We start from the raw sequence: 25257 nt of genomic DNA on the forward strand, positions 1-25257 counted from the left end.
CACATGCCACAACTACTGAAGCCTGCGCATCTAGAGCCCGTGCTCTGCAACAAGAGAAGCCACCGCAATGAGAAGCCTGCGCACCGCAATGAAGAGTAGCCCCCGCTCGCTGCAACTAGAGAAAGCCTGCACGCAGCAGCGAAGACCCAATGCAGCCAAAAATAAATAAATAAATAAATAACTTTATTTAAAAAAATATGTATCACCTACCTCCAAGGGGTTGCCCTGTGAATGCAATAGGATAATATATGCAAAGTACTTGGTAAATCTTGGCTATTTTAACTTCAGATTTTACTACAATAAGTTTTTACTATTTTCCAATTGTTCTATAATAAATGTTTAGACTTCATTTCTAGTCAGAAATAAGGATTTTTCTAAAGACAATAAAAATCTTCAGCAAGAAGGAAGGAGGGGTAAGTGGCAGATAAGTGAACCCTTCACCTTGCAGGGTGCTCCTGCTTCTACATCATACGTTCTTTTTTTTTTAATGTCGGTTCATTGGTTTGTTTATTTATTTATTTTTGGCTGTGTCGGGTCTTCGTTCCTGTGCGAGGGCTTTCTCCAGTTGCAGCAAGCGGGGGCCACTAGTCATCGCGGTGCGCGGGCCTCTCACTATCGCGGCCTTTCTTGTTGCGGAGCACAGGCTCCAGACGCGCAGGCTCAGTAGTTGCGGCTCACAGGCCTAGTTGCTCCGCGGCATGTGGGATCTTCCGAGACCAGGGCTCGAACCCGTGTCCCCTGCATCGGCAGGCAGATTCTCAACCACTGCGCCACCAGGGAAGCCCCATACGTTCGTATCAAGCTGAAATGGTCAGCTCTGTAGCTCAGTCAAGACAAATGCTATTTTATTCTGATGTTTTGTTCTAGTCTTGAAAATCTCTAAGGATAGAGAAAGCACAGCTTAGCACAGTTTCTGCCCAAAGGAAATGGTTAGAAAATATCAGCAGTTTTGTTGTTTTGGGTCTGATTTTACTGGGGTTTTACCTAAGCAGAAGCTCACCTCCACTAATATAAGCCCACTTTTTTTTTAAAATTCAGATATAATTGGCATGTAATTTTGTGTAAGTTTGACGTGTATAACATTTTGATATGATACATTTATGTATTGCAATACGATTGCCATCATGGCATTAGCTAACACCTATATTATGTCACATCATTATCTTTTCTTTTTTCATGGTGGGAATAATTAAGACCTAGTCTCTTTGATATTTAGAAGTTTGATGTTTATAATACAGTATTGTCTATAATCACAATACTGTGATTAGATCCCCAGGACTTATTTATCTACTAGTTGCAAATCTGTACACTTAACATCTCCCCAGATCCCCAGCTTCCAGCCCCTAGTAACCACCGCTCTACTCTCTGTTTTTGTGACTTTGGCTTTTTTAGATTCCACATATAAGTGATATCATACAGTATTTGTCTTTCTCTGTCTGACTTATCTCACTTAGCCTAATGTCCTCAAGGTCCATCCATGTTGTTGCAAATGGCAGGATTTCCTTCTTTCTCGTGGCTGTGTAGTATTCCATTGTATGTGTATATATATATATACCACATCTTTATCCATTCACCTATTGATGGTCCCTTAGGTTGCTTCCATATCTTGGCTTTTGCGGATAATGCTGCAATAAACATGGGAGTGCAGATATCTCTTCAAGACCCTGTTTTCATTTCCTTTGAATATATACGCACGGGTGGAATTGCTATATCATGTGGTAGTTCTGTTTTTAATTTTTTTCAAGAACCTCCATACTGCTTTCCATAGTTAAGCCCATTTGTTTGTTCTCTCATCCACTTAGAAGGCCCCTGATGCTCCTGAGTTGAGTTCTTTGTGCTTTTGAAGGACATGTGGTTCATAATATTTTCCCTTGAGCCACACTATCTCCTCAGTAAGGATCTGCCAACAGAAGGAGATGGCAGACACCAGAGAGGATGTCTCCATCACTTCAAACATCCCATGAACCCCCCCCAAAAAATCTCTTCCACATCTGTGCTTGATTGTGGCAAAGTCCAAGACCCATTATCAATGAGAAGGAAAACAGAGGAGGCAGGATGTGGCAAACAGACATCTGCATTGCCAAAGACAGAGAAAGCCTGGCTTCTCTTCCATTTATGGCCGTTCCTCGCCCCTGCCACCATGGTAGGAAGCCGATTGCATGGCAGTTAGCTCTCAAGTTCAAAGAGAAAAGCTGGGAGAAGGAATTCAGACGAGGGAGGAGAGATTTAAGTCAACACAAAGAAGCATCCCTTGAGTGTGCTCAGTTCCCTTAGAGAAGGTGGCACAGGACCTGGGAAATTTTCAGCTGACATTTCTCAAGGGTAGAAAGCAGGGAATGGGGATTCTCACACATTCATTCATTCAACAGTTTTTGTACACTTACTATGTACCAGACACTGTGGTGACCAGGTAGATAAATACAGCTGACACTCTGGACATCTGTGAGCTAACAGGTTCTCGTGACTAGAAGCAGTCTACATGTTAGGTCAGCAAATTAAACACTCTGCTTCCCCTCAAGAATTCTTAACCACTTAAGTAATAAAACACAGGAAATAAAACAGAGGAGGTGTTTGGAGCATGTGGCTTCAGACTCACAACCAAAGGGATCTACTCTGCCCCCAAACTGGGCAGAATTACCCAATCCTCCATGGGCAGCACAGGACAACCACAGGCTTCCCCTGCTTGTCGAATGGGACAGTCAAAGTCTCAGCTATTTGGCAACTTACGAGTCGGGGAAGACAGACCATACACAAGTTAGCACATAAACGAGGTCGTTTCAGAGTGATAAGCGCTGTGAAGAGAATAAACAGGGAAGTATGAGAGAAGGATTAGTGAGGGCAGGTGGTGAAGAAAACCTACTTTAGAAAGGGTAATGGGCAAAGACTAAAGGATAAGAACTAGCCAGCCATGGAAGGACCTGGATGGAGCCAGGAGGTGCAAAGGCCCTGGGGTGGAATAAGCTTTGTGTGTTCCAGGGACATATGCTGTGACATCTATGTCATCCACTTAAAATGGATTTAACTCCCCCAGGAAGGAATCCCAGAATAGGCCACAAAATAGAAAGGTAGGGGGCTTCCCTGGTGGCGCAGTGGTTGAGAGTCCGCCTGCCGATGCAGGGGACGCGGGTTTGTGCCCCGGTCCGGGAAGATCCCACATGCCGCGGAGCTGCTGGGCCCGTGAGCCATGGCCCCTGAGCCTGCGTGTCTGCAGCCTGTGCTCCGCAGCGGGAGAGCCCACAACAGTGAGAGGCCCGCATACTGCAAATTAAAAAAAATAGAAAGGTAGGGATCTGTTATCCAGTGAGATGTCACACAAGAGCTCTTAACAGACCATTACTTTGCTTTGGTCTCAAGCCAGCCTGCTCCCAGATTTAGCATCAATTCTTGGTTTACTCTTACTTCGACCGGCATTCCAAATTAGAACAATTACTCAAAGTTAATTTGGTCCCTGAAATACGATCTGTTTTTGTCTGGATCCCAGTTTCCCTGGGCATTAATGACCTGTGCATTTAAATGGAGCTTACATTTATACACAATAGCCCAGGATTCACTGGTTTTTATCCCTCCCTGCTAAATCAACTCCCCACAGAATTTCTTTCCATATTTCTAGGAGATGTTTCTCACATGCTCACACAAAAGTCTAATCTGCCATTAACACATGCAGGCCTGGCTGCTGCTTGCGGTGGGCTCTGGGGTAACCGCCACACACCCCCATGCTGATTCTAAGCCCTGCCACCATCTCTTGCCAGATCCTGCCAGTTTCTTTGGGCTCCGTCATTGATCCACCGGAGCCCTCAATGTGCAAAAGCTCTATCACTTGGTCTTGTTTCTTTAAAAACAAAGCAGTGTACAACTTAGTGGGTTTTGGTATCAGTATATTCACGAGATGGTGCAATCATCACCACTATTTAATTCCAATACATTTTTACCACCCCTAAAAGAAATCCCATTCCCATTAGCAGTCACTCCCCACTCCCTTGTCCTCCTAGATCCTGGCAAGCACTAATCTATTTTCTGTCTCTGTGAATTTAGTTATTGTGGATATTTCATGTAAATAGAATCGTACATTATGTGATCTTTCATGTTTGGCTTAGGGAGGGGAAATTTTCCCCCTCGACCCCTCTTGAGTTCCTGTGGCTGGACTAATAATAAAATTGACACAAGACAGATAAACAGGAGAAAAAGAAACAAATTTTAATTTGTGCACACAGAGTTCTCTAGAAATGGGACCAAATAAGTGGCCAAGGTAGGCAGCTTTTATACCTTTCAGACAAAGAAACAATAAATTTGTAAAGAAGCGACAGGACAAACTTAGGCTTTGGGTATTCAGTTAGTAAAGCATCTGAACAGGGTTTGGGCTTGGGCTAGTAAATTTTAAAAGAAACAAGGACATTTGAGTATTCCATTTGGGGGGCTGTTATAAATAATGCTGCTCTGAATATTCGTGTACAACTTTTGTGTGAACACAGGCTTTCCATTTTCTTGGGTATATACCTAGGAGTGGAATTGTCAGGGCATAGAGTAACTCTGTGCTTAACTTTTTGAGGAACTGTCAGTTGCTTTTTTTTTTCGAAAGCAGCTGCACCATTTTACATTCCCACCAGCAATGTATGAAGCTTCCAGTTTCTCTACATCCTCAGTAATACTTGTCATCGCCTGTCTTCGTTATTCTAGCCAACCTAGTAGGTATCTTTTGTGGTTTAGATTTGCATTTTCCTGATGATTGATGAGATTGAGCATCTTTTCATGTGGCTGTTGGCTGTTTGTATATCTTATTTGGAGAAATGTTTATTCAGATTCTTTGCCCATTTTTAATTGTTTGTCTTTTTATTGTTAAGTTGTAAGAGTTCTTTATATATTCTGGATACAAGTCCCTTATCAGATATCTAACTTGCAAATATTTTCTCCTCTTTTAGTGGGTGGTCTGGGCCTTGTTTCTTTCACTTGCTCTGTGACGGTTGTTGGAGGGAACTATCTGCGTGTTGCAAAGTTTTTAGCGAAACCCTTCCTTTTTTGCTTGTAGCCTTTCTCTCCTTTGCCTTGCAATGTGAACACTAGACTGGCAGTAGATTCAAAGGCAGACACTGTGAGGGTTCAGGCTCTGTACTCAACTCCTGGGTTCAGATCCCAGCTCTATCCCTTCACCTAATTTCTCTGGGTCTAGGTTTTCCCACCTCTACAACAGGAATGTTAACGCAGACCTCTTTGCATTGTTTTCAGAATTACGTGAGATAATGCTGGGCCCTTTTATACTCATCTCAGTTAAGTCTCACCACCAACCTGTGTTGTAGGTACTATTATCCCCATTTTGCAAGTGAGGGAAAACTGAGGCTCAGATCCATCCTTCCAAGGCTTTATTCTCCTTTGGGTTCAGCTGCTACCCTATTAAAGATCCATATATCTGTTGTATAACGTCTGTAATAAAATTGGGCAGAGCACAATTCACATACACGCATACAAATGTTGGGAGGGTAGGTTCCATTTAAGTGAAAAATCACCAGTGACTCTGGCCTATGAAGTAAAGGCTAAAGAACTAAAATTCCTTTATGAGTGCTTGACCTCGAGCCAAAAATTCTTTCTTCTGGTCATTCAGACAGCAAACCCGTGTCTGCCATTCTAAGGCAGAAGCCCACCCTTCGGAACTCTGACACAGAAAGTTAGGTGACTCAGTTTACCCTTTGTTCTGCCAGTACCTAAATAACAGGTCGTCTTGGTTGGTCAGAAAGTTATGCTTGTCGATTGTTTTGTTTTGGTGTCTGTCTGCTTTGCTTGTGGATTTGTTTGGTTTTCTGACCTCATATAAGGGAATTAAAGGAACCCTAAGCGCCCTCCATTAGGGACTAGAAATGGAGTGCTGAGTAAAGAGAGACGTGGTGTCTGCCCTCATGGAGCTCAGGGTAACACACACTCAGGTCAATAAGCAAGAGAGTCAATAACCGTGAGTCACACCGAGAGCTGTTGACCAAGAAAACGCGGAAGCCTGCGAATAAGCAAAGAGTTCATTGGGATGTTAGGAATTGCAATTCAGGAGACATAGATTCAGATGGAACTGAAAGAATGTTCCAGGGAAGAGAAAGAGTCAGGGGCTTATAAAGGCAAAAGCCACAAGGCTGTTAAAGTTGTCTGGCAGGAATTATGATTGATTCTGACTCAAGAAAGGAAAGAGCTTGTCCTGAAGGGATGGACTGACATGAGTTATTTTAGGGTAAGTGTCTGATAAGTATCTGGAGTTTCTGGAACAGCAGGCAGATGTTCTGGATGCTACATTAAGATGTAAGTGGTTGAGTCTAAAGAAGAGTGGATATATGTCTATGTGGAACTGATTCACTGTGCTGTACACCTGAAACTAACACAATATTGTAAATCAACTATGCTCCAATAAAAATTAAAAAAAAATTTTTTTTTTTAAAAAATCACCTTCTTTGAAACCATAATTCAAAAGGAGTCATGTACCACAATGTTCATTGCAGCTCTGTTTACAATAGCCAGGACATGGAAGCAACCTAAGTGTCCATCAGCAGATGAATGGATAAAGAAGATGTGGCACATATATACAATGGAATATTACTCAGGCATAAAAAGAAATGAAATTGAGTTATTTGTAGTGAGGTGGATGGACCTAGAGTCTGTCATACAGAGTGAAGTAAGTCAGAAAGAGAAAAACAAATACCGTATTCTAACACATATATATGGAATCTAAAAAAAAAAAAAAAAGGTCATGAAGAACCTAGGGGCAAGATGGGAATAAAGACGCAGACCTACTAGAGAATGGACTTGAGGATATGGGGAAGGGGAAGGGTAAGCTGTGACAGAGTGAGAGAGTGGCATGGACATATATATACACTACCAAATGTAAAGAAACTGATAGCTAGTGAGAAGCAGCCGCATAGCACAGGGAGATCAGCTCGGTGCTTTGTGACCACCTAGAGGGGTGGGTTAGGGAGGGTGGGAGGGAGGGAGATGCAAGAGGGAAGAGATATGGGAACATATGTATATGTATAACTGATTCACTTTGTTATAAAGCAGAAACTAGCACACCATTGTAAAGCAATTATACTCCAATAAAGATGTCAAAAAAAAAAATCACCTTCTTTGAGAAAAGGTATTATATTAGCAAACAACATTAAGAAATAGGGCATTATGCGTTGTTTATGTTGATTATGTCTTTGTTCTCAGAAGAATGATAATTGACCTGGATATGGTTAAACAAGTAATATTATGAAATAATTCAAATGCAAAGGAGGTAGAAAGATTAAATAAACTGCATGTCTGTTAAAAAAAAAAAAGACATAAGTGGTCAAAGTTCAGATTCCATCCAGGCTGAGATGTGCATAAGTCACACTTTCTTAGTGGCCTTGAGAGCTCTCTTGGCAATACCAACTCCATTTTGATTGTCCTTTTCCAGAAGGAAACAGACCAGGGCTGAGTCAGAGCCTAGGTCAAGGGACCTACTTAGGATGGGGGGGTGACCTGAGAAGGCTGCCCTGAGGAAGTTGACCTGTAAGCTGAGACAGGAAGAATGAGCAGACATTGGCCACATGGGACGGACAGGGAAGAGAGCTCCAAGCAGAGCAAATAACCTAGGCGAGGACCAGGGCCAGGAAGGAGGTAGGGGGTGAGCAGGGAAGAGGGCTCCAGAAGAGGCTGGAGAAGCATGCCACGGGCCAGGCCTTGGAGGGCTTGGAAGGCCACAATTGAGAAAGAATATGAGTCTCTCCCCAGGGGCAAGGGCAGCCAACGATGGGAGGCCACTCAGAGCTTCCAGTCCCATCCCCTCACATGCTATCAACTATCAGGAGCTTTCCAGAAAAGCCACTTTCCACTAAGGTGTCACTGACTGCTAAGGCGTCACTCTGCTACCTGTCCCAAGTGACAGAAATGTACCTTCTGTGCCACACCAAGGAGGAAGGGGACTTAATGGTGGAACTGTTGATTTTTATTGAGGTCTTTTTTTCTTAACACTGGGAAAAATCATGAAGGAGAGCAATTGGGCAAGGGGATGTGGACTCTACCAAAGTATATTTAATAGCTCATTTGTTTTCATCTTCCTCAGTTGGCATATGACATCATAGTATCAATATAATAGCTCATACTTATTGGTATTATTTCCCAACCACTGGTCTAAGCACCTACGTGCATTAATTTACCAAATCCATAATGACCAGGAAGCCAAAATAAAAAATAACTGATAATGTCTTCCATTGTTATTATTTGGTGTTTGGGGGCTAGTTTTATTTGAGGGTGAACGTGGAAATTCTGAGCATGTTTGGTGTTAGAAAAAAACAAAGAAAATGAATGAGTTTTTGTCAGAGAGATCAGTAGCTCAGATGAGAGATATATTTGCTCCAGTTTTTTAGTCACTGGCCAACTTTTTATTAAATTAGAATCAAGTCAGCGATCTGGTGCTGGGTTATCAATAATGCATTAAATCTAGCTCTTGGGTTTTGGGGACATAATGAAGCAGTTATTGTAAGGGCTTTGTCAGTGAATTTACTGTCTTTTGCTTAAGTTTGTAGCCCCTTAGCAAGTTGCCTTTGACAACAGAAACATTATTTGCTTCCCTCTCTCTGAGTCTCAGTGTTCTCATCTGTAAAATGGAAGATAAAACGTTTTGCTCCCGTGAGGTTACTGTGAAGGTGCAATTATATGATGCATATAAAGTGATTAGGTCAGGGCCTGGCACAGGATAAGCACTCCATAAATATTATCTATTATTTTAGCATGATAATTCATTATTGTAACTATCATAGCCCCTGGCTTAACCTCCAGCCTCATCTCATGTTCCTTCCTCTCTCTCTCCCTCCCTTCCTCCCACCACCCCATTTTTCTTACCTTAGTAATATTCTGTAATCTTGTTTATTTGCATGTTTGAGTATTTATTTTCAGTCTTTACCATAATGTAAGCTCCATGAGGGCAGGGAACAGTGCCTGGCACATATTTGGCACTTAATAAGTAGTTTTTCAGTGAATGAGTGAATGGCTGTCCATCAGGATAGTGGTTCTCAACTCTTCTCACAATGACCTGAGAAACTTTCCAAAAAGTACTGATTCTGGAGTCTTATCCCCAGAGATCCTAATTTAGTTGATCTGGGATGGAGCTTGGGCATAGGAATTTTTATGGGCATTTTTGGGACATAGGCAATTCTAAGGTACAGCCACCAATATAGGGAATATAAAAAGTATAACTTGAGAGAGTTTCAATTCAAATCTTCACCTGGCAGCCACCCCATAGGTGATGCTGTCTCAGCTGGTATCATCATGTGGAATGCAGCAAGAGTTCTGCTGTAAAGACCAGAGGGAATAGACAAAGTACCTTCCATATTTTCCTGGCTCAGGACAAGAGAGCAGCTGTATCATTGATGTAAAGTGCCACAAATTCCCAGAACACTGGACCCATTGGTGTTCAACTCCAGTTACCACAATTTACGGGGTTATTCTGGGTGTCTCCTTGGAAGTGTGGATGCCGGAAATTACCTGTACATTCTGACAGGTAGCCAGGAGGCTTGGCTGCATGGCCGCACAACACAGTCTTGCTGGTCCCTGCTGCAGTCTTCCTGAGATTGGGCATGGAGACAGTCTCCCTCATTTCTGGCTCCTGAACAACTTTCCTGCCAGGGTGTTTGCGTATCATGTGTCCATCCAGGGAAGGGACGTATAAATAAGCTTGAAATTACTAGATGCAGTGAGCATGACGTCACTAGTATTTACTACAGGAGAAAGGAACTTGCCCACTTTTCTGTCCAAGTGTGACCTTTGCTGGCTCGAGGCAGCTGACCAAGACCTGGAAGCTCTTTTTAGGTTTTGTAATGACTTATATTCTGCCAGCACAAGCCTAGGCTCACAGAAAAGGGAAAAGGCACCACTGGGGACTCGAGCACCTTATAAAATGTTTGAGGACAGCCCTTTTGTTCTACATGCTGAGAAACGTTCATTTGACTCGCAGTGGAAGAAAAAAACTGGAAAGAATCTAAAGGTCCTTCATTTTTTTTTTTAAATCAATAAATTTATTTATTTATTTATTTTTTGGCTGTGTTGGGTCTTCGTTGCTGTGTGCAGGCTTTCTCTAGTTGCGGCGAGCGGGGGCCACTCTTCGTTGCGGTACACGGGCTTCTTACTGCGGTGGCTTCTCCTGTTGCGGAGCACAGGCCCCAGGCCCGTAGTTGTGGCTCCGGGCTCTAGAGCGCAGGCTCAGTAGTTGTGGCGCATGGGCCTAGTTGCTCCGCAGCATGTGGGATCTTCCCCAACCAGGGCTGAAACCCTTGTCCTCTGCATTGGCGGGTGGATTCTTAACCACTGCACCACCAGGGAAGTCCCTCTAAAGGTTCTTTTTAACATACTTTGCAGGGTGAACAGAGACAGCGAATTGCTACCTAGCACCTTAAAATAAGGGTCATCGGTTTATGAAATTATAAGGAAGTCTCACAGCTTGGAAAGGAACTCTGGGCAATATCCAAATGCCACAAATCTAAGTTAAAAGACAATGAACATGGACATGGAGAGAGGGTGTGACTTACAAAGGGTAACGAGAGAATTTCTTTTTTTTTTAGTTGAAGTCTAGTTGATTTAGAATGTCGTGTTAATTTCTGCTGTGCAGCAAAGTGACTCAGTTATACATATATATACACACACGTACATATATATACATTCTTTTTTAATATTCTTTTCCATTATGGTTTATCATGGGATATTGAATATAGTTCCCTGTTCTATACAGCAGGACCTTGTTGTTTATCCATTCTGTGTGTAATAGCTCACATCTGCTCACCCCAGCCTCTCACTCCATCCCTCTCCAAACCCCTTCCGCCTTTGCAACCACAGTCTGTTCTCCATGTCTGTGAGTCTGTTTCTACTTCATAGATGGGTTCATTTGTGTCATATTTTAGATAACACCTGTAAGTGATATCATATGGTATTTGTCTTTCTCTTTCTGACTTACTTCGCTTAGTATGATATTCTCTAGGTCCATCCATGTTGCTGCAAATGGCATTATTTTGTTCTTTCTTATGGCTGAGTAATATTCCATTGTGTGTGTGTGTGTGTGTGTCTGTGTGTGTGTATGCCGCATCTTCTTTATCCATTCATCTGTCAATGGACATTTACGTTGTTTCTACATTTTGGCTGTTGTGAATAGTGCTGCTATGAACTTAGGGGTGCATGTATCTTTTTGGAATTATAGTTTTGTCTGGATATATGCCCAGGAGTGGAATTGCTAGACCATATGGTAATTCCATTTTTAGTTTTCTGAGGAACCTCCATACTGTTTTCCATAGTGGCTATACCAACTTACATTTCCACCAACAATGCAGGAGGATTCCCTTTTCTCCACACCTTCCATGAGAGAATTTCTTTGTGGTGATGGTCACTCCAATCCACATGGGACAAAATTTCATAGAACAATACACACACCAAAAAATAAAAAAGGAGTACATGTGAAAACTGGTGAAATCTGAATAAGGTCTATAACTGAGTTAATAATATCATACCAATGTCAGTTTCCTGGTTTTGACAAAGTACTATGGTTACTTAAAATATTATCATTGGGGACTTCCCCAGTGGCACAATGGTTAAGAATCCACCTGCCAATGCAGGGGACATGGGTTCAAACCCTTGTCTGGGAAGATCCCACATGCTGAGGAGCAACTAAGCCCATGCACCACAACTACTGACCCTGCTCTCTAGAGCCCTCGAGCCACAACTACTGAGTCCATGTGCCATAACTACTGAAGCCCGCATGCTGTGCTCCACAAGAGAAGCCACCGCAATGAGAAACCCGCACACCTCAACGAAGAGTAGCCCCTGCTCGCTGCAACTAGAGAAAGCCCGCATGCAGCAAAGAAGACCCGATGCAACCAAAAATAAATAAATAAATTTATTTAAAAAAAAAAAAAAATATATATATATATATATCTCTCTCATCATTAGTAGTGCCTTTTTTAGGTTGTCTACTCTTGTGTATGTGAGAGATTCACATTTTTGTAGAAGCTCTTTTCAAATATACTTAAAATCTTTTCCTTGAGAATTTTAAGAAAGTGACCAGATATTGGAGCTCTGTTCTTTGGAGACTAAGTATTGCCTTACTTGTGGGAAACAGCAGTAAAATTGACCATTGAGTTTGTATTAAGTGTATCAGATGTCACTTATAGGAATTTTTTTTCTTTAACAAATTAGTTCTTTGCCTTCTGTCTGCCTGTCTGTAAGTTCAAGCTCATCTCTCTCAAAAGCTGCCTTCCCCTCCTACCTGTGTCTAGGAGAGAGACTAGGCTAAGAGGTCAGATCTGTTTTCAACTGAACTTGTGTCCCTTTAGTTGTTCCCAGGTCACAATAGCTGCTAGATGGATAACTGGTTTCATTAGCCCACTGGTCCTCTACCCTGGCCTCACAGCACACACCCGAGAACCTTTCACAAATACCAGTGTTCTAGTTCCACTCACATCAAGGCAGTCGTAAGCTCTGGGTTGGGGGCTCAGCAGTAATGTCTTTAAAAAGTGTCAGGGGTTTCAGGGCACCATCAGGATGGAGAACCACTGCCATCGCCCCAAGTCAGACAGCTGACTGGAATACAGAAGGTCCAGCCATGTTTCTGCCCCTGTGCACGTGACCCATTGCCGATTCGTCCCAGAACTGCCCTCATCTAGCAGGACGATGTGAGTACCTTCAGGAAGAACACCTCCCATCCCCACAGGTGGACTCTCAACCACTGCGCCACCAGGGAAGCCCAAGTTTGCCTTTTTAATGTGGCTACCAGCAAATTTTAAATTACATATGTGGCCCCCATTATATTTCTTTTGTACAGTGCTGACCTATAATATATAAAAAGTTCCTGCAAATCAATAAGAAGACAAACCAATAGAAAACTAGACAAAAGTTACAAGTATAAAATTCATCAAGAAGAAATACATTTGACAAATAAACATCCATACATACATTTGTTAATTCAACAAGTATTTACTGACCTCCAGGCACTGTATTAGTCACCAGGGAGAGTTTTAAATAAACTGATCTGAGAAGGCTTCTCTCAGGAGGTGACATTTGAGTGGAAGTGTGAATTTGACTTAGTTTCATTATTAATCAAGAAATGTTATTTAGAGATTCTTTTTCACCTGTTAAAATGGCAAAAATAGATTGATAATATACAGTGTTAGCAAGGTTGTGGAGGAAAGGACACTTAAATACTGTTAGTGGGAATATAAATTTATATAGCTTTTTTGCAATGCGATTTGACTATGTCTCCAAATGTAAATACATCTCCCCTTTGACTCTGTAATCCCCTTCCTAGGAATCCATCCTAAGAGGCTCAAATGTGTACAAAAAATATGAATGAGGGTGTCCACTGCAGCATATTATGTAATTGCCACAAACTTTAAATAACTGAAATGTCTTTTGGTGAGGTGTGACCATTTAAGTGACTGCTACAAACCCATTAAAAAGAATGAGACAACTGTACTTGCAACTTTTCTGAAAGTTTGAAATTGTTTGAAAACAAAAAGTTACCCACCAAAAATGCATCATGACAAATTAAGATTTTCCCCAAGAATCAAGGATAATGCAACATTAGGGAGTTTACCAATATACTTTAAATCATGACTGGGGAAAGAAAACAGGAATGAGATAGACCCAGAAGCACTAGCTTGGAAAGCCGCCCACCCTATAACAAGTGGAAAAAAGCAACTTTCAGAACAAGTATAGTAAAATACTATTCACATTTTTAACTAAGAGGAAAAGGAAAAAATGAAAAACTCTGAGAGAGAGAGAGAACCAAACTAGCTACGTGACTTTGGGCAAATCATTTTAACTTCTCTGTGCCTCAGTTTTCCCATCAGTAAAATGAAAACAAAGCATCTGCCTCACTGGCTTGTTATGAGGACTAATGAGATAACCCTTGAAAAGTATTTAACACAGTGTCTGGTACATAATAAATGCTTAATAAATGTTATCTGTTACTATCATTTTGTCAAAGAAAAACTCACAGGCCAAAGCAACTAGAAAAGAAAAAATTTTATTTGAAAAGAAATACAAGGAAGTCCAGCCTCAAAATGACCAGCCAGCCAAATAAAAAGCACAGCACAAGTATGTAAAGGAAACAAATGCAAAATTGCCAAGGTTACCAAGTTTTACATTAATCTGTTCATGATTAAAAAACAAAGAAGAACAGTATCTTTCTCAAAAGGTTACATATCCACAAAAGAAGTGACCTGTGTTTAGGCATCCACATAGCAAAAGGCAAGGATGAAATTCTTTGCCAAGATTATGGGGAAATACTCAAGGTTTCAGTATCAGAGGGATGCGGGCTAGATAGACTCACCTGTTGTTGTTGGTTTAATCTCAGGATACAAATTGCTATTTCTTTCTCATGACTGTGATACATGATGTGCTTAGTGATCATGAAAACAGGAGAAAGTGTCAGTTGTTTTCCTTTCATATTATTCATGGGAAAAAAATCTAGAAGCAAATGTACCACACTGTTATCTTTGGGAAATAGAATTGGGAGAAAAGCTTACTATTTACTGTATATGTTTCTGTAGCATTTGAATGCTTTACATGTTCACAAATTTCATTCATAATTTGTGAAAGAACTAAGAAGATCATATAAATTTTAAATATTGAAGCCATCCCTTGTTTCTTTCTAGTTCTTCCACAGCAGATGGGATAGTTTGCTTTTAAAGCTCTTCAGAAAAAGATTTATAAACCATGCATTTTCTACCACTTAAGTCTGTAGCATCTGCCAGGAGACACTTAATATGCAATTCCAGTTGGGAGAGAAAAGAATTACAGCCAATGAATTGGGGAGGGGGGGTGATTAATTCTTTCCTGCTTCATTGTTAGGTGATGACCCAGAATCCCAAGCCCCACACCAGTGAAGTCCTTTAGAGTAGAAATCTGGGAGTTCTAAAATATCCCACCCTCATCCCTCCCCCCATATCCTTACATCTACCCAGCAGATTTACCCATGGGCATCCCCTTCTTCAAGAACCAGAGGAAGAAACGGATTCATTAGAGGACTCCTGGGGAGAAAAGAGTCCACAGTTAATACTGAAAGAGGCTTTTCGTCTGTTTTTCAAGCTAACCATGGACCCATTCCTGGAATGACTCAACATCTCCCTTATGAGCCCCAGAGGGATGGTGAACTGCAGAGAGGAGGGTCACATACAAGATGCCAGACTGGCAACAGGTGATGAAGGTTGGGCAGGATTCGCTCATGTCTTGCACTCAAATCCCCCTTAGCCAGGCACCAGCATGACTCTTCTGACCTGCAGCAGACAAGTCAAGTGGCCTGGGTAGCCTCATCTCACCTGTGCTCATGGGCAGTGCACAGATGTAGACGTACCCTTCAACATGGCACACATTGGCTGTTCTTCCCACTTTCGTTGTCACTGCTGTTGAGAACATGAAACTGTTTTTTCATCCAAACAGCCAAGAGTTGACAATGTTTGTGGGGAGCTGGGCGGGGGGTGTCTCATTATTTTTTCTCTGGTTACAGCAAAACACAAACATCACCAGAACTAACCTGAAAACTGGGTTTTCCAAGGTAGCATGGTAGAATAATGATCATTTTGGGAGGGTCTGAATCTACATAATTTAAAACTGATCATGAACTCACAATTTGGGGTTCTAGGATTCTATGCACTGACTTTGATTGTGAAGCCTCTAAAACAAAGTTTCCCAAACTTGGGTCCCCAGATTCTATTCTGTCAAGGGGTAGAGATTGATCACCTGTAATTCTCATAAGTAGCCCAGATGATTCTGTCGCACACCAAGGATCTCAGCTTTAGAAGAAAAATAAAACAGGCAGTGGCAATTCACAATAAAATGTAACATGTATTGAGCGTATATTATGTCCTGGACCGATGCTAACCACTTTGCATGCATTAACTCATTAGCACCTCTCATATGAAGGAGGTGGTATTACTATTGCTCCCAACTTACAGATGAGGACGCCGAGGCTTAGAAAGCTTGATTATTTGCTCTAATTCTCACAGCTGATAAGACATGGAATTTGAACTCAGATCTCTCTGCGTTTAGAGCCCATACTCTGTGACACACTTCCTTGGGTTAAATCTTAAGGTGGTAAGCATCTTGACCTTGCAGGATGTTAAGGATAGCTGGCTAGACCAAAGCTTTTCAATCCTGAGACTGCCAAATACTGTGGCAGCAACCCAAGTATCCATCAATGAATAAGTAGATAAACAAAATGTGCTCTATCCGTAAAATGGAATGTTAGCCTTAAAAAGGAAGGAAATTCTGACACATGCTACCACATGGATGAACCTTGAGGACATTATGCTAATTGCAATAAGCATAAAAAGACAAATATTCTATGACTCCACTCATATAATGTCCCTATTGTAGTCAGATCTATAGAGACAACATAAAATGCTAGTTGCCAGGGGCTGGAGGGTGGGAAGAATGAGGAGTAGGTGTTGAATTGAATGCAGAGTTTCAGTTTGAGACGACTGATTATGGTGATGTTCGCACAACAGTGTGAATGTACTTAGTGCCACTGAACTGTACACCCAAAATGGTAAATTTTATGTTAGGCACATTTTACCACAATTTAAAAAAAACTGGTGTCTGGTTCCTGCGCCAGTTAAATCAGAGTGTCTGCAGAATAGGGCCCAGCTATCTGTATTTTTTTTAAAATATAGTATCCAAGCGTTTCTAATGGGCACCCAGAGTTAAGAACTCCAAGAATTCAGGGTACAGGATTCTGGAGCTCACCCTGCTGGCAGAGTCCCTGGCATCGTTGCAAGTTCTCACTCTCCCATTCACACAAGAGGCCTAAAAGCAAGACTTGCTGGGAAAGGCGAGTCTCCCAGCCTGTTGCTGACTAAGGTGACCGCGGGTCCGAGAATTAATGGAAGGTCCGGGAAGCAGAAAGCTCTGTGGTATACTGGGTGTTTCTCTGGCTTGTAATTGTCTGCATTTGCCTCATTCCCCTTAATAGTTGACGAAGAAGGGTGATTATTACTGAAGTGCTGAGCTTTCAGGATCAAGAATAGAGTTCCCACGGAAACCTACAGTTCATGGCATGGATCAGGTCACTCTGTCCCTAACTCATAAATGCATATTTCCAGTCTTATTTCGGCTGCAGCGTGACTTTTGGGGAATTCTCAGCAATGGGAGTTACGATAAAGAGAGCTTATTATAAGAGAGAAGAATGGCATCTGGCCTCCAGCTCAGCAGCAAGGATTCTCTGAGCACCTCTACTTTGCCTGGGACTCCAAGATGCCCTCAATGAACTCATATTCTGTAGGAAAATGGATGTATCCATTCACCCATTCAGCCAATACATATTTCTTGAGTCCCTGCCATGGCCCAGACATTGCTCAAAGGGGCACAGAATCTGATTCTGGGCCTTTGCACAAGGATAATCTGCTGAGCCCAGTGATACCCTGCAGTTGCTGGATCATGGGGAAGCCTGGGGTAACTCAGAGGAGAGGCCAGGATGGCTGGGACATTGGGGCCGGGTAGCTGCTATTTACCAACCAGTACCAAAGTATTCCAATATTTTAACAGCTGGGAAAGCTGTATGAGTAGGTGCCAGATGAATGGCAGCTTGGCTTGGGCAAAGAGGTGAACAGTTCAGCCAATGTCCCTGACCTTCTTGTGTAGGAACGGGCAGTCTTTTTCTGTCATAGACCAACTAGTAAATATTTTAGGATTTGGTAGACAGTATGCACTCTGTCCCAGCTACTCAACTCCAGTGTTGTAACATAAAAGCAGCTACAGACAATAGTAAACAAGTGGTTGTGACTGCATTCCATACAGACTTCATTTATAAAAACAGCAGGCTGGATTTGGCCTATGGGCCATAGTTTGCAAACCCCTCTTCTAGTGGATGAGACAGATATACCCATTCATCCTTTCATCATACAGATATTTATCGGGTATCTTCTACGTGACAGATATTGCACTGGGCACTGGTATACTGTGCTGAACAACATGGAATGGTCCCTGCCCACAAAGCACTTAATGGGAGAGACCAAATCAGTCTGTTCAATATGCCACGGTAAATATTAAGATGAAAGTAATCAGGAAGTACAGAAGAGGAAGTTAACTGAGACTGGGAGTTCAGGGAAGACTTCCTGGAGGAAGTGGTAACCATGCCATCTGCTCAGATCAGCCTGGGAAGCCATATCTTTCCCTGTGGCTTGTCATCACCAGCTCTTCCCTTGTGTCCTCCAGTCTCTGAACAGCTACAATGATGGAGACATCGAAGGATCCAAGCGGCTTGGGAGGAATGCCAAGTGGGTGGCCTTCGCCTCCATCATTATTGGCCTTCTCATCATTGCTATTTCTTGTGCAGTTCACTTCGCACGAAAGTAAGTAGGCTTTTTAAATCCCTCCCAATGTAAAATGTCTTTTCTTTTTTGTTTTAATTTATTTTTTTAAATTTACATATTTGGCTGCACCAGGTCTTAGTTGCGGCACGTGGGATCTTTAGCTGCAGCATGCAGGATCTTTAGTTATGGCATGTGAACTCTTAGTTGCAGCATGTGGGATCTTTAGCTGCGGCATGCGGGATCTTTTAGTTGCAGCATGCGGGATCTTTAGTTATGGCATGTGAACTCTTAGTTGCGGCATGTGGGATCTTTTAGTTGCAGCATGCGGGATCTTTAGTTGTAGTATGTGATCTCTTAGATGCAGCATGTGTGATCTAGTTCCCCGACCAGGGATGGAACCCAGGCCCCCTGCATTGGGAACACGGAGTCTTAGCCACTGGACCACCAGGGAAGTCCCCTAAAATGCCTTTTCTTGAATGTCCACTGGAATCAACTAGGATAGGTTAGATAGTGCTTAGTAACAAACAATCCCAAACAAAAGGGTTTTGATTTTTCCTCACTGCTGTTCCATGGGCCTTGTAGGTTTGCGGAAGGTCTCTCTTCCACACAGTCACTCAGGGTCCAGGCTATCTGAAACTCCACCATCTTGTAGCTGCTCTATCTAAAACAGGAATCAACAAACTTTTCCTTTAAAGGGCCAGATAGTAAATATTTTAGGCCACTGTCAGCATCTCAGTCGCAACTACTTAGCTCTGCCATTTTAGCACAGAAGCAGCCATATCCAATCTGTAAATGGATGGGTGTGGCTGTGTTCGATAAAACTTTATTTATAAAAACAGGGAGCTGGCCCATGGGCCATAGTTCTCCAACCTCTGATCTAGAGCATGAGGGCTTCTCAAGCTAAGACAGGGGACAGAAAAACCAGAGAATCCCACGTGGGTTTTCACTGCCTCAGCCCTGGAGTGACACATGTCACTTAGGCTCATAATTGATTGGCTAACACCAGTCACATAGTTCGACCAAACTGTAAGAGAGTGAGAGCTGTAGGGCAGTAAGTGGAATATTTAGGTTATTACTTGCTCTGCCTTAGCATCTAATCTGCTAAATGATTTGCTACATGACATTGCATCCAACTAGCCTAACTGTTCTTAGTTTAAGAGCAGGAGGGTCTCCACAGATGTTTGGTATTTTCAGTGAGCTCTCATCTCATAAGGAGATGGGTGCTGTTGATGTTTCTCTCTGGATTTGGACAAATTTATTCTGATTTCTCCAACCAGCTGAGATGGGCTCCATCTGCTAGAATCAATGATACTTTCCATCAGAGGTTTGCCAGAGGGCAAGGTAGTGTGATGGACAACCAAGACCTGGAAATGGCAAGTACAGATTCATCTCTGTCTCCCTGTGTAACAACTCCTAGCAAAACAGTTAAGAACTCAGAAATCCTTTCACTCTTCTGTCAGAGCAGCACTGTTCCTCCTACACCATTTCCCTCAAGCTGAGAAGATCAGTCTTTGTGACTTGGTTTCCGGAAGGGCCCACTGGGTGGATAAGAGAGAAGCGGCACGCCCTTTAGCCTGCCAGGTCAGCCAACCCCACCTTGGCAACCAAGAGTATAGTGGATGTCACAGTAGGTCAGCTTCCTAACAGGCAAGCCAAATCCATGAGCAATCGGGCAGTTGGATGGAGGGGGGAGATGTCAAAATACAAAGAGTCATAAAGGAAAAAAATAGATGGCTTTGGCCAAAGAGAGGAGAAAAGGACACTAAAATATCAAAGGAACCTCAAACTTTCTTGCCTGCAAGATGGCAAATTGATGATGTTGGCTTATGAAGGAAAAGACAGTTGAAAGATAGATGTGAACACACCAACTTTCCTCTTAAGGAAAGCGTAATGTGCTTGTGTGTGTGAGCACAGGGCTGTGAGCTGTGGAGTTAATGGTGCGGGTTTGGGACCAGACTTCCTGGACACAAGTACCCCCTTTACCACTTACTTACGGTGAGACCATCAGCCAACTGCTTACCTTTCACAACTTGAGTTTCTTCCTCTGTCAACTGGGGATTATAGTAGTACCCATTTAATAAAGCTGTTGTGAAGGCTGATGAGAATGTGTATAGGTTGGCATCTGTTCCTTAGTAGTACAGAAAAAATACAAACCATTTATTCTATTATTTACTACGGTTATCAACATGACTGGGGGAGGACATCAGAGTTTAAAATGCTACTAAATAGAGTCCAAGGCTTTGTACATATGAGCCAAGCTCAAAGGACGGTGTTCCAGGGGAACGAGGCCAAGTCCTGGCCTGACTTCTGGGGACTTGTGAAAATACATACTGCCCAGATCGGTGTTTGAGCTAAGTGGTTATAATAATAGCAGCTGACACTGACATAGAACTTACCATATGCCAGATACTGTTCTAAGCTCTTATATGAATTAACCCTCACCGAGTCCTCACAGCAACCCCATGAAGTAGGTAGTATTATCCCCATTTTTGCAGATGAAGAAACTGAGGCTCAGAGAAGTGAAGTGACTTGCCTGCTGTCTCACAGCTAATAAGTTGTAAAGGCGGGTGTTAAGCCCGGCATAATCTGGCTCTGGAAACTGTTCTCAGCCAAACACCACACAGCCCCTAAGCTAGCACGTCCTTTCTAGTACATCCGATAACAAAGGCCAGTGGACGGCGCTCACCTTGTGGCTAACTCTAGAATTATTTATATGGTGCTGGTGCGGTGAGGTTCCAACCTACCACAAGAATGTGATGAGTTAGGGCCCAGGGTAGCAAAATCAAAGGGCTACAGGGGTTAGGCAGGGAATGTCCACGCATGAAGCAGCTTGGTCGCAGGACAGTAGGTAGCAGTGGGGGCGGTGGTGCGAGGAGAGAGTGCAGTATATAGGGAGCAGCCACCACTCTGCTCCGGCTACTTGTCACCACTTGGAATGCAGATCTCGTGGGCCCATTTGCCAGAAGACATTGAAAAGCTCGGTCTTCATTTAAAATCTCCTGATTTTTCGATTTTTTTCTTGCGGTACACGGGCCTATCACTGTTGTGGCCTCTCCCGTTGCGGAGCACAGGTTCCAGACGCGCAGGCTCAGCGGCCATGGCTCCCGGGCCCAGCTGCTCCGCGGCACGTGGGATCTTCCCGGACCGGGGCCCGAACCCGCGTCCCCTGCATCGGCAGGCAGACTCTCAACCACTGCGCCACCAGGGAAGCCGGATTTTTAGATTTTGACATCCAGTTGACATCGTTTAAACACATGGTGAGGGCCCAAAACAAAAAACACAAAAATCGTACCTGCAGCCTGGACATTAGCTACTTTGCAGTCTCCGGGGGACAGTTTGGCTTTCAGAGTTCAGTTTGCCTATTAGACACCATGCAAGAAGTTTTACTAGGGACGCAGAAGTCTTCACGTATGGGGACTTTCTCCATTCTTAATATAAATCTGCTTTATCTGGAGATAAAGCATTGATGTTTGTATGCTTGTGATGGAGGTTTTGTTAGTAGTAGTAAAGGACAGGAGAGGAATTCCCCTCTCCACCCCTTCTCCCTGAGGGGAAGTGTTTCACAGCTGTTAGAGCCTGGCCTGCAGCAGGATTCAAATCCTAGTTCCACCACCCAGACTGCCCGGACATGTTATGAAACTCTCTGTGCCTCAATTTCCCACTCTATAAAGTGAGGATAGAATTTTCCCCGCATCTGTACAGTCAGCTTCCTTTTAGATACTTTTTCTTCCGTGTTACCAAAGAAAGCAAAAATGTCTTCCAGAGTTAGAATCCCATGGAGACACTCAAATTTAAAGGCTTTGTGTGTGTGTGTGTGTGTGTGTGTGTGTGTGTGTGTGTGTGTGTGTGTGTGTAAGAGACAGCAAGAAACTAGGCCTCAGTGAATGAAATCAATTCTATCTTCCGTTAAGCCCAGTAACAAGGCCGGTTTCTCAGTAATCCTTTGAAATAAAATTTTCCAGCCTGGCTTACTGCAGGAATTGAATGGCAATGTGGAATTGCTAAGGCAGAGGTTACCAAGCTTTGGGCTGCAGAAGTGTTACCTGGGGAGTTTTAAAAGAGGAGGACATCGTCGGAGCCCTACCTCAGAGGATTCCAACTCACAAAGCCAGAAGCAAGGACCAAGAATCTGCATTTCCAAGCTCCCCTCTCCTGCCCTAGGGCTCTGGTGCAGGTGATCAGAAAGCACCAAACTTTCTCCCTCCCAAATCTAAAAGGCAGAGGCACTAACAGTAGCCAGCCGTTAACAGAGTGGTCAGTTTTCATTTACCTCAGCAAACTTGTCATCCTAACGTGTTATATCTAACTCAGGGCCCACCCAGGATGGGAGTCATTTTATAGCCTAGGAGACCGACCCGCAGAGAGGCTCTTTTGTAGCAATCTAAAAGGCAGCAAGGACTTCCTTGGAGGGGCTGGGAAAATCTGACTTTAGAGAAGATCTACCCTAGAGATAAGACCGAAAGGTTTGAATATGTCACTTTTCTGCGTTTCATTAAAAAAAACTGTCTGAAGTCACCTATTGCCTTTTAAAAATGGTGAAGTTCTGCCTTTCAAAAAAAGTATTCCTTATCCTTCTTAAAACTGTAACCAATCTCTTGTCCCTCAAGTGACTGAAATCTCGGGTAGTTTGCTTTCTCGGAATAGACCCAGGTCATGATAGTCTCTTTACCCAAACTCATAAAAAAGTCTCATTCATCCTAATTTTTTCCCTCCCAGTCTTATCAAGATATAATTGACATATAGCGCTGTGTAAGTTTAAGGTGTCCAGCGTAATGACTTGACTTACATACACCATGAAATGGTGACCACAGTAAGTTTAGTGAACATCTGTCAGCTCATGTAAATGCAAAATTAAAGAAAGAGAAAAAATATTTTTCCTTGTGATGAGAACTCTTAAGATTTGCTGTCTTAACCACTCTTATATGTAACGTACAGCAGCACTCATTATATTTATCACATCGTACATCACATCCCTAGCATTCATTTATCTTATAACCAGAAGTTTGTACCTTTTGACCACCTTCATCCAACTCTCCCTCCCCCCAGCCCCTGCCTCTGGTAACCCCAAATATGATCTCTTTTCCCATCATTCGTCCTAATTTTACAGGTTGTCTGTGTGAGCCACATGGTGCTTGGAGCAAAGAAAGAGTTGCATGACATGCGGTCCGTTAGTACTGGGAATCGTTGAACTAAAATAGTCAACAGTTTGGGATAGAATGCTGAGCCGTCAGGAGAGAAGTGTTCTGGTCCAAATGGAATCAGAAACTTGCAGTCTCTTGCAGTTATAAAGTTCGCTGCCCACAAGTTACTAGGGAAAGTGGAGGAATGGATCACAGAGGTGAGACGTTTAAATACTGCAGCCGCGTCCAGTTCTTGATCCTGCTTCTTCACATGCCCAGCCTACGTCAGCAAGTCTACAGACTTTTACTTTCTGCTGGTGTCTGAGGATTCAGGCAAGTGAGGTTGTTGTAGTCACGTTTCACAAAGCACAGGCCTCACCCGTGACAGATTCAGCAGAGATGTTTGTGTTGTATGTTTAAACACTGGAACCACGCTCCGAGCTCAGCGGGAGCCCTGTACCCATTCATACTCATAAGTGTCGAGCGACCTGCTGGCCAGAAGCTCCATTTAAACAGTTGCTTTTTTCTCTTTGAGGAACATGCATAGTTGATTTCTGTAAATGCACATACATTGCAATTCCACTGACCTTACATCTCTGGGTGTTCTTGTAGGTACCTAAACAGCTAGGCACACTCCCACCATGTACTAAAAATGTTTGTTTGTCGTTCTTAGCAATAAGAGACTTCATGTTCCAGAGTTCCATTAAGGAAGAACTTGACTTCTAAATTTAAGGATCCCAGGACCATCTCCCATTAGCAGGTTCAGAGTTAGTAGATGTTAACGCATTCTGTACGGCAAAGCTTCTGTCTCACAAACAGACTGGGAAGGTCCTTTCCTGGCCTCAAAATATCCTCCCTTTGCATTAGAATGGGAAGTAAGCATATACTTACTTACATATATACTTAAGCCTATATCTCAAGGGGGATAAGAAGCAAGAACTTGGTCTTGCAAAAACATAAAAGCAAATCTCTCTTATTCCCTGTATTACTGGCTGGTGTAAGGCTTCTTGGTGATTGTTTCGCACAGGATGTGTCTTCAGAGAATTTTTATGATTCCATGATGAAAAATGGGGAACATTACCTGTTTCCAGAAGATCAGAAGGGCTTTCTTTGTTGGTTCAGATAAGTTGCAGTAAAGACAAGTAAGACCTAAGGTCATTAACAATGGACAGATTTTTGCTTTGAAAAGTTTGTAAGCTGGTGGGACATTGATGAAAAAATCAGAATAAACATGAAAAAGATGTTCAAACAAATAAAGAAATGTTTTTAAAAGAAAGACATTTTTATAAAGGAAAGAAAAAGATGTTCAACCTCTTCAGTAACCAGGGCAACACAAATTAAAGCAACAACAAAATATTCATATTCATATATATATATATATATATATATATATATATATATATATAAATTTTTTTTCTGTCTGCCAGATTGAAACAATTTAAAAGATGGATAATGTCAAGGTGGGTGAGAGTGTGAAGAATTGGATACCACACTGTCGGAGGAGCAGTAGATTGGGACAGTCTTTTGGGAGATCCATTTGGTTGTATCTCTCAAACTTTAAAATGTATGTGCCCCACCCACCCAGCAACTCTGCTTTTCAGTGTCACAGAAAAAGGCATGTAAACCGGTAGTTCTCCTGCCCACACATTAAAATCACCAATGCCCAGGGCGCACCCTGGACCAGTTCAGTTAGAATCTCCAGTGAAAGGGCAGGCCATTGGTAGGTTTTAGGGCCCTACACCTACAGATGATTCTGACGTGCAGCCTAGGGATGAGAATCAAGGATGTGCAATGATGTTCGTTGAAGCTCCGTTCGAAATAGGGGAAAGCTTGAAGCAACCTAGATGTCCATCAGC

General features: G+C 42.7%; 1 protein-coding gene across 1 annotated transcript in view; it reads left to right on the forward strand.

Moving 5' to 3' along the window:
- The window catches only part of TMEM233 (transmembrane protein 233), a 30282-nt gene extending 11958 nt beyond the window's left edge, over positions 1-18324 (forward strand). Inside the window, exon 2 of the mRNA XM_007464872.1 lies at positions 18184-18324. Within this exon, the coding sequence (XP_007464934.1) occupies positions 18184-18324 (141 nt within the window). The remainder of the gene's footprint in view (positions 1-18183) is intronic.
- Positions 18325-25257: the final 6933 nt, after the last annotated feature.

This window comes from Lipotes vexillifer, unplaced genomic scaffold, assembly GCF_000442215.2.
Source record: "Lipotes vexillifer unplaced genomic scaffold, Lipotes_vexillifer_v1.1 scaffold2030, whole genome shotgun sequence".
NCBI lineage: Eukaryota > Metazoa > Chordata > Mammalia > Artiodactyla > Lipotidae > Lipotes > Lipotes vexillifer.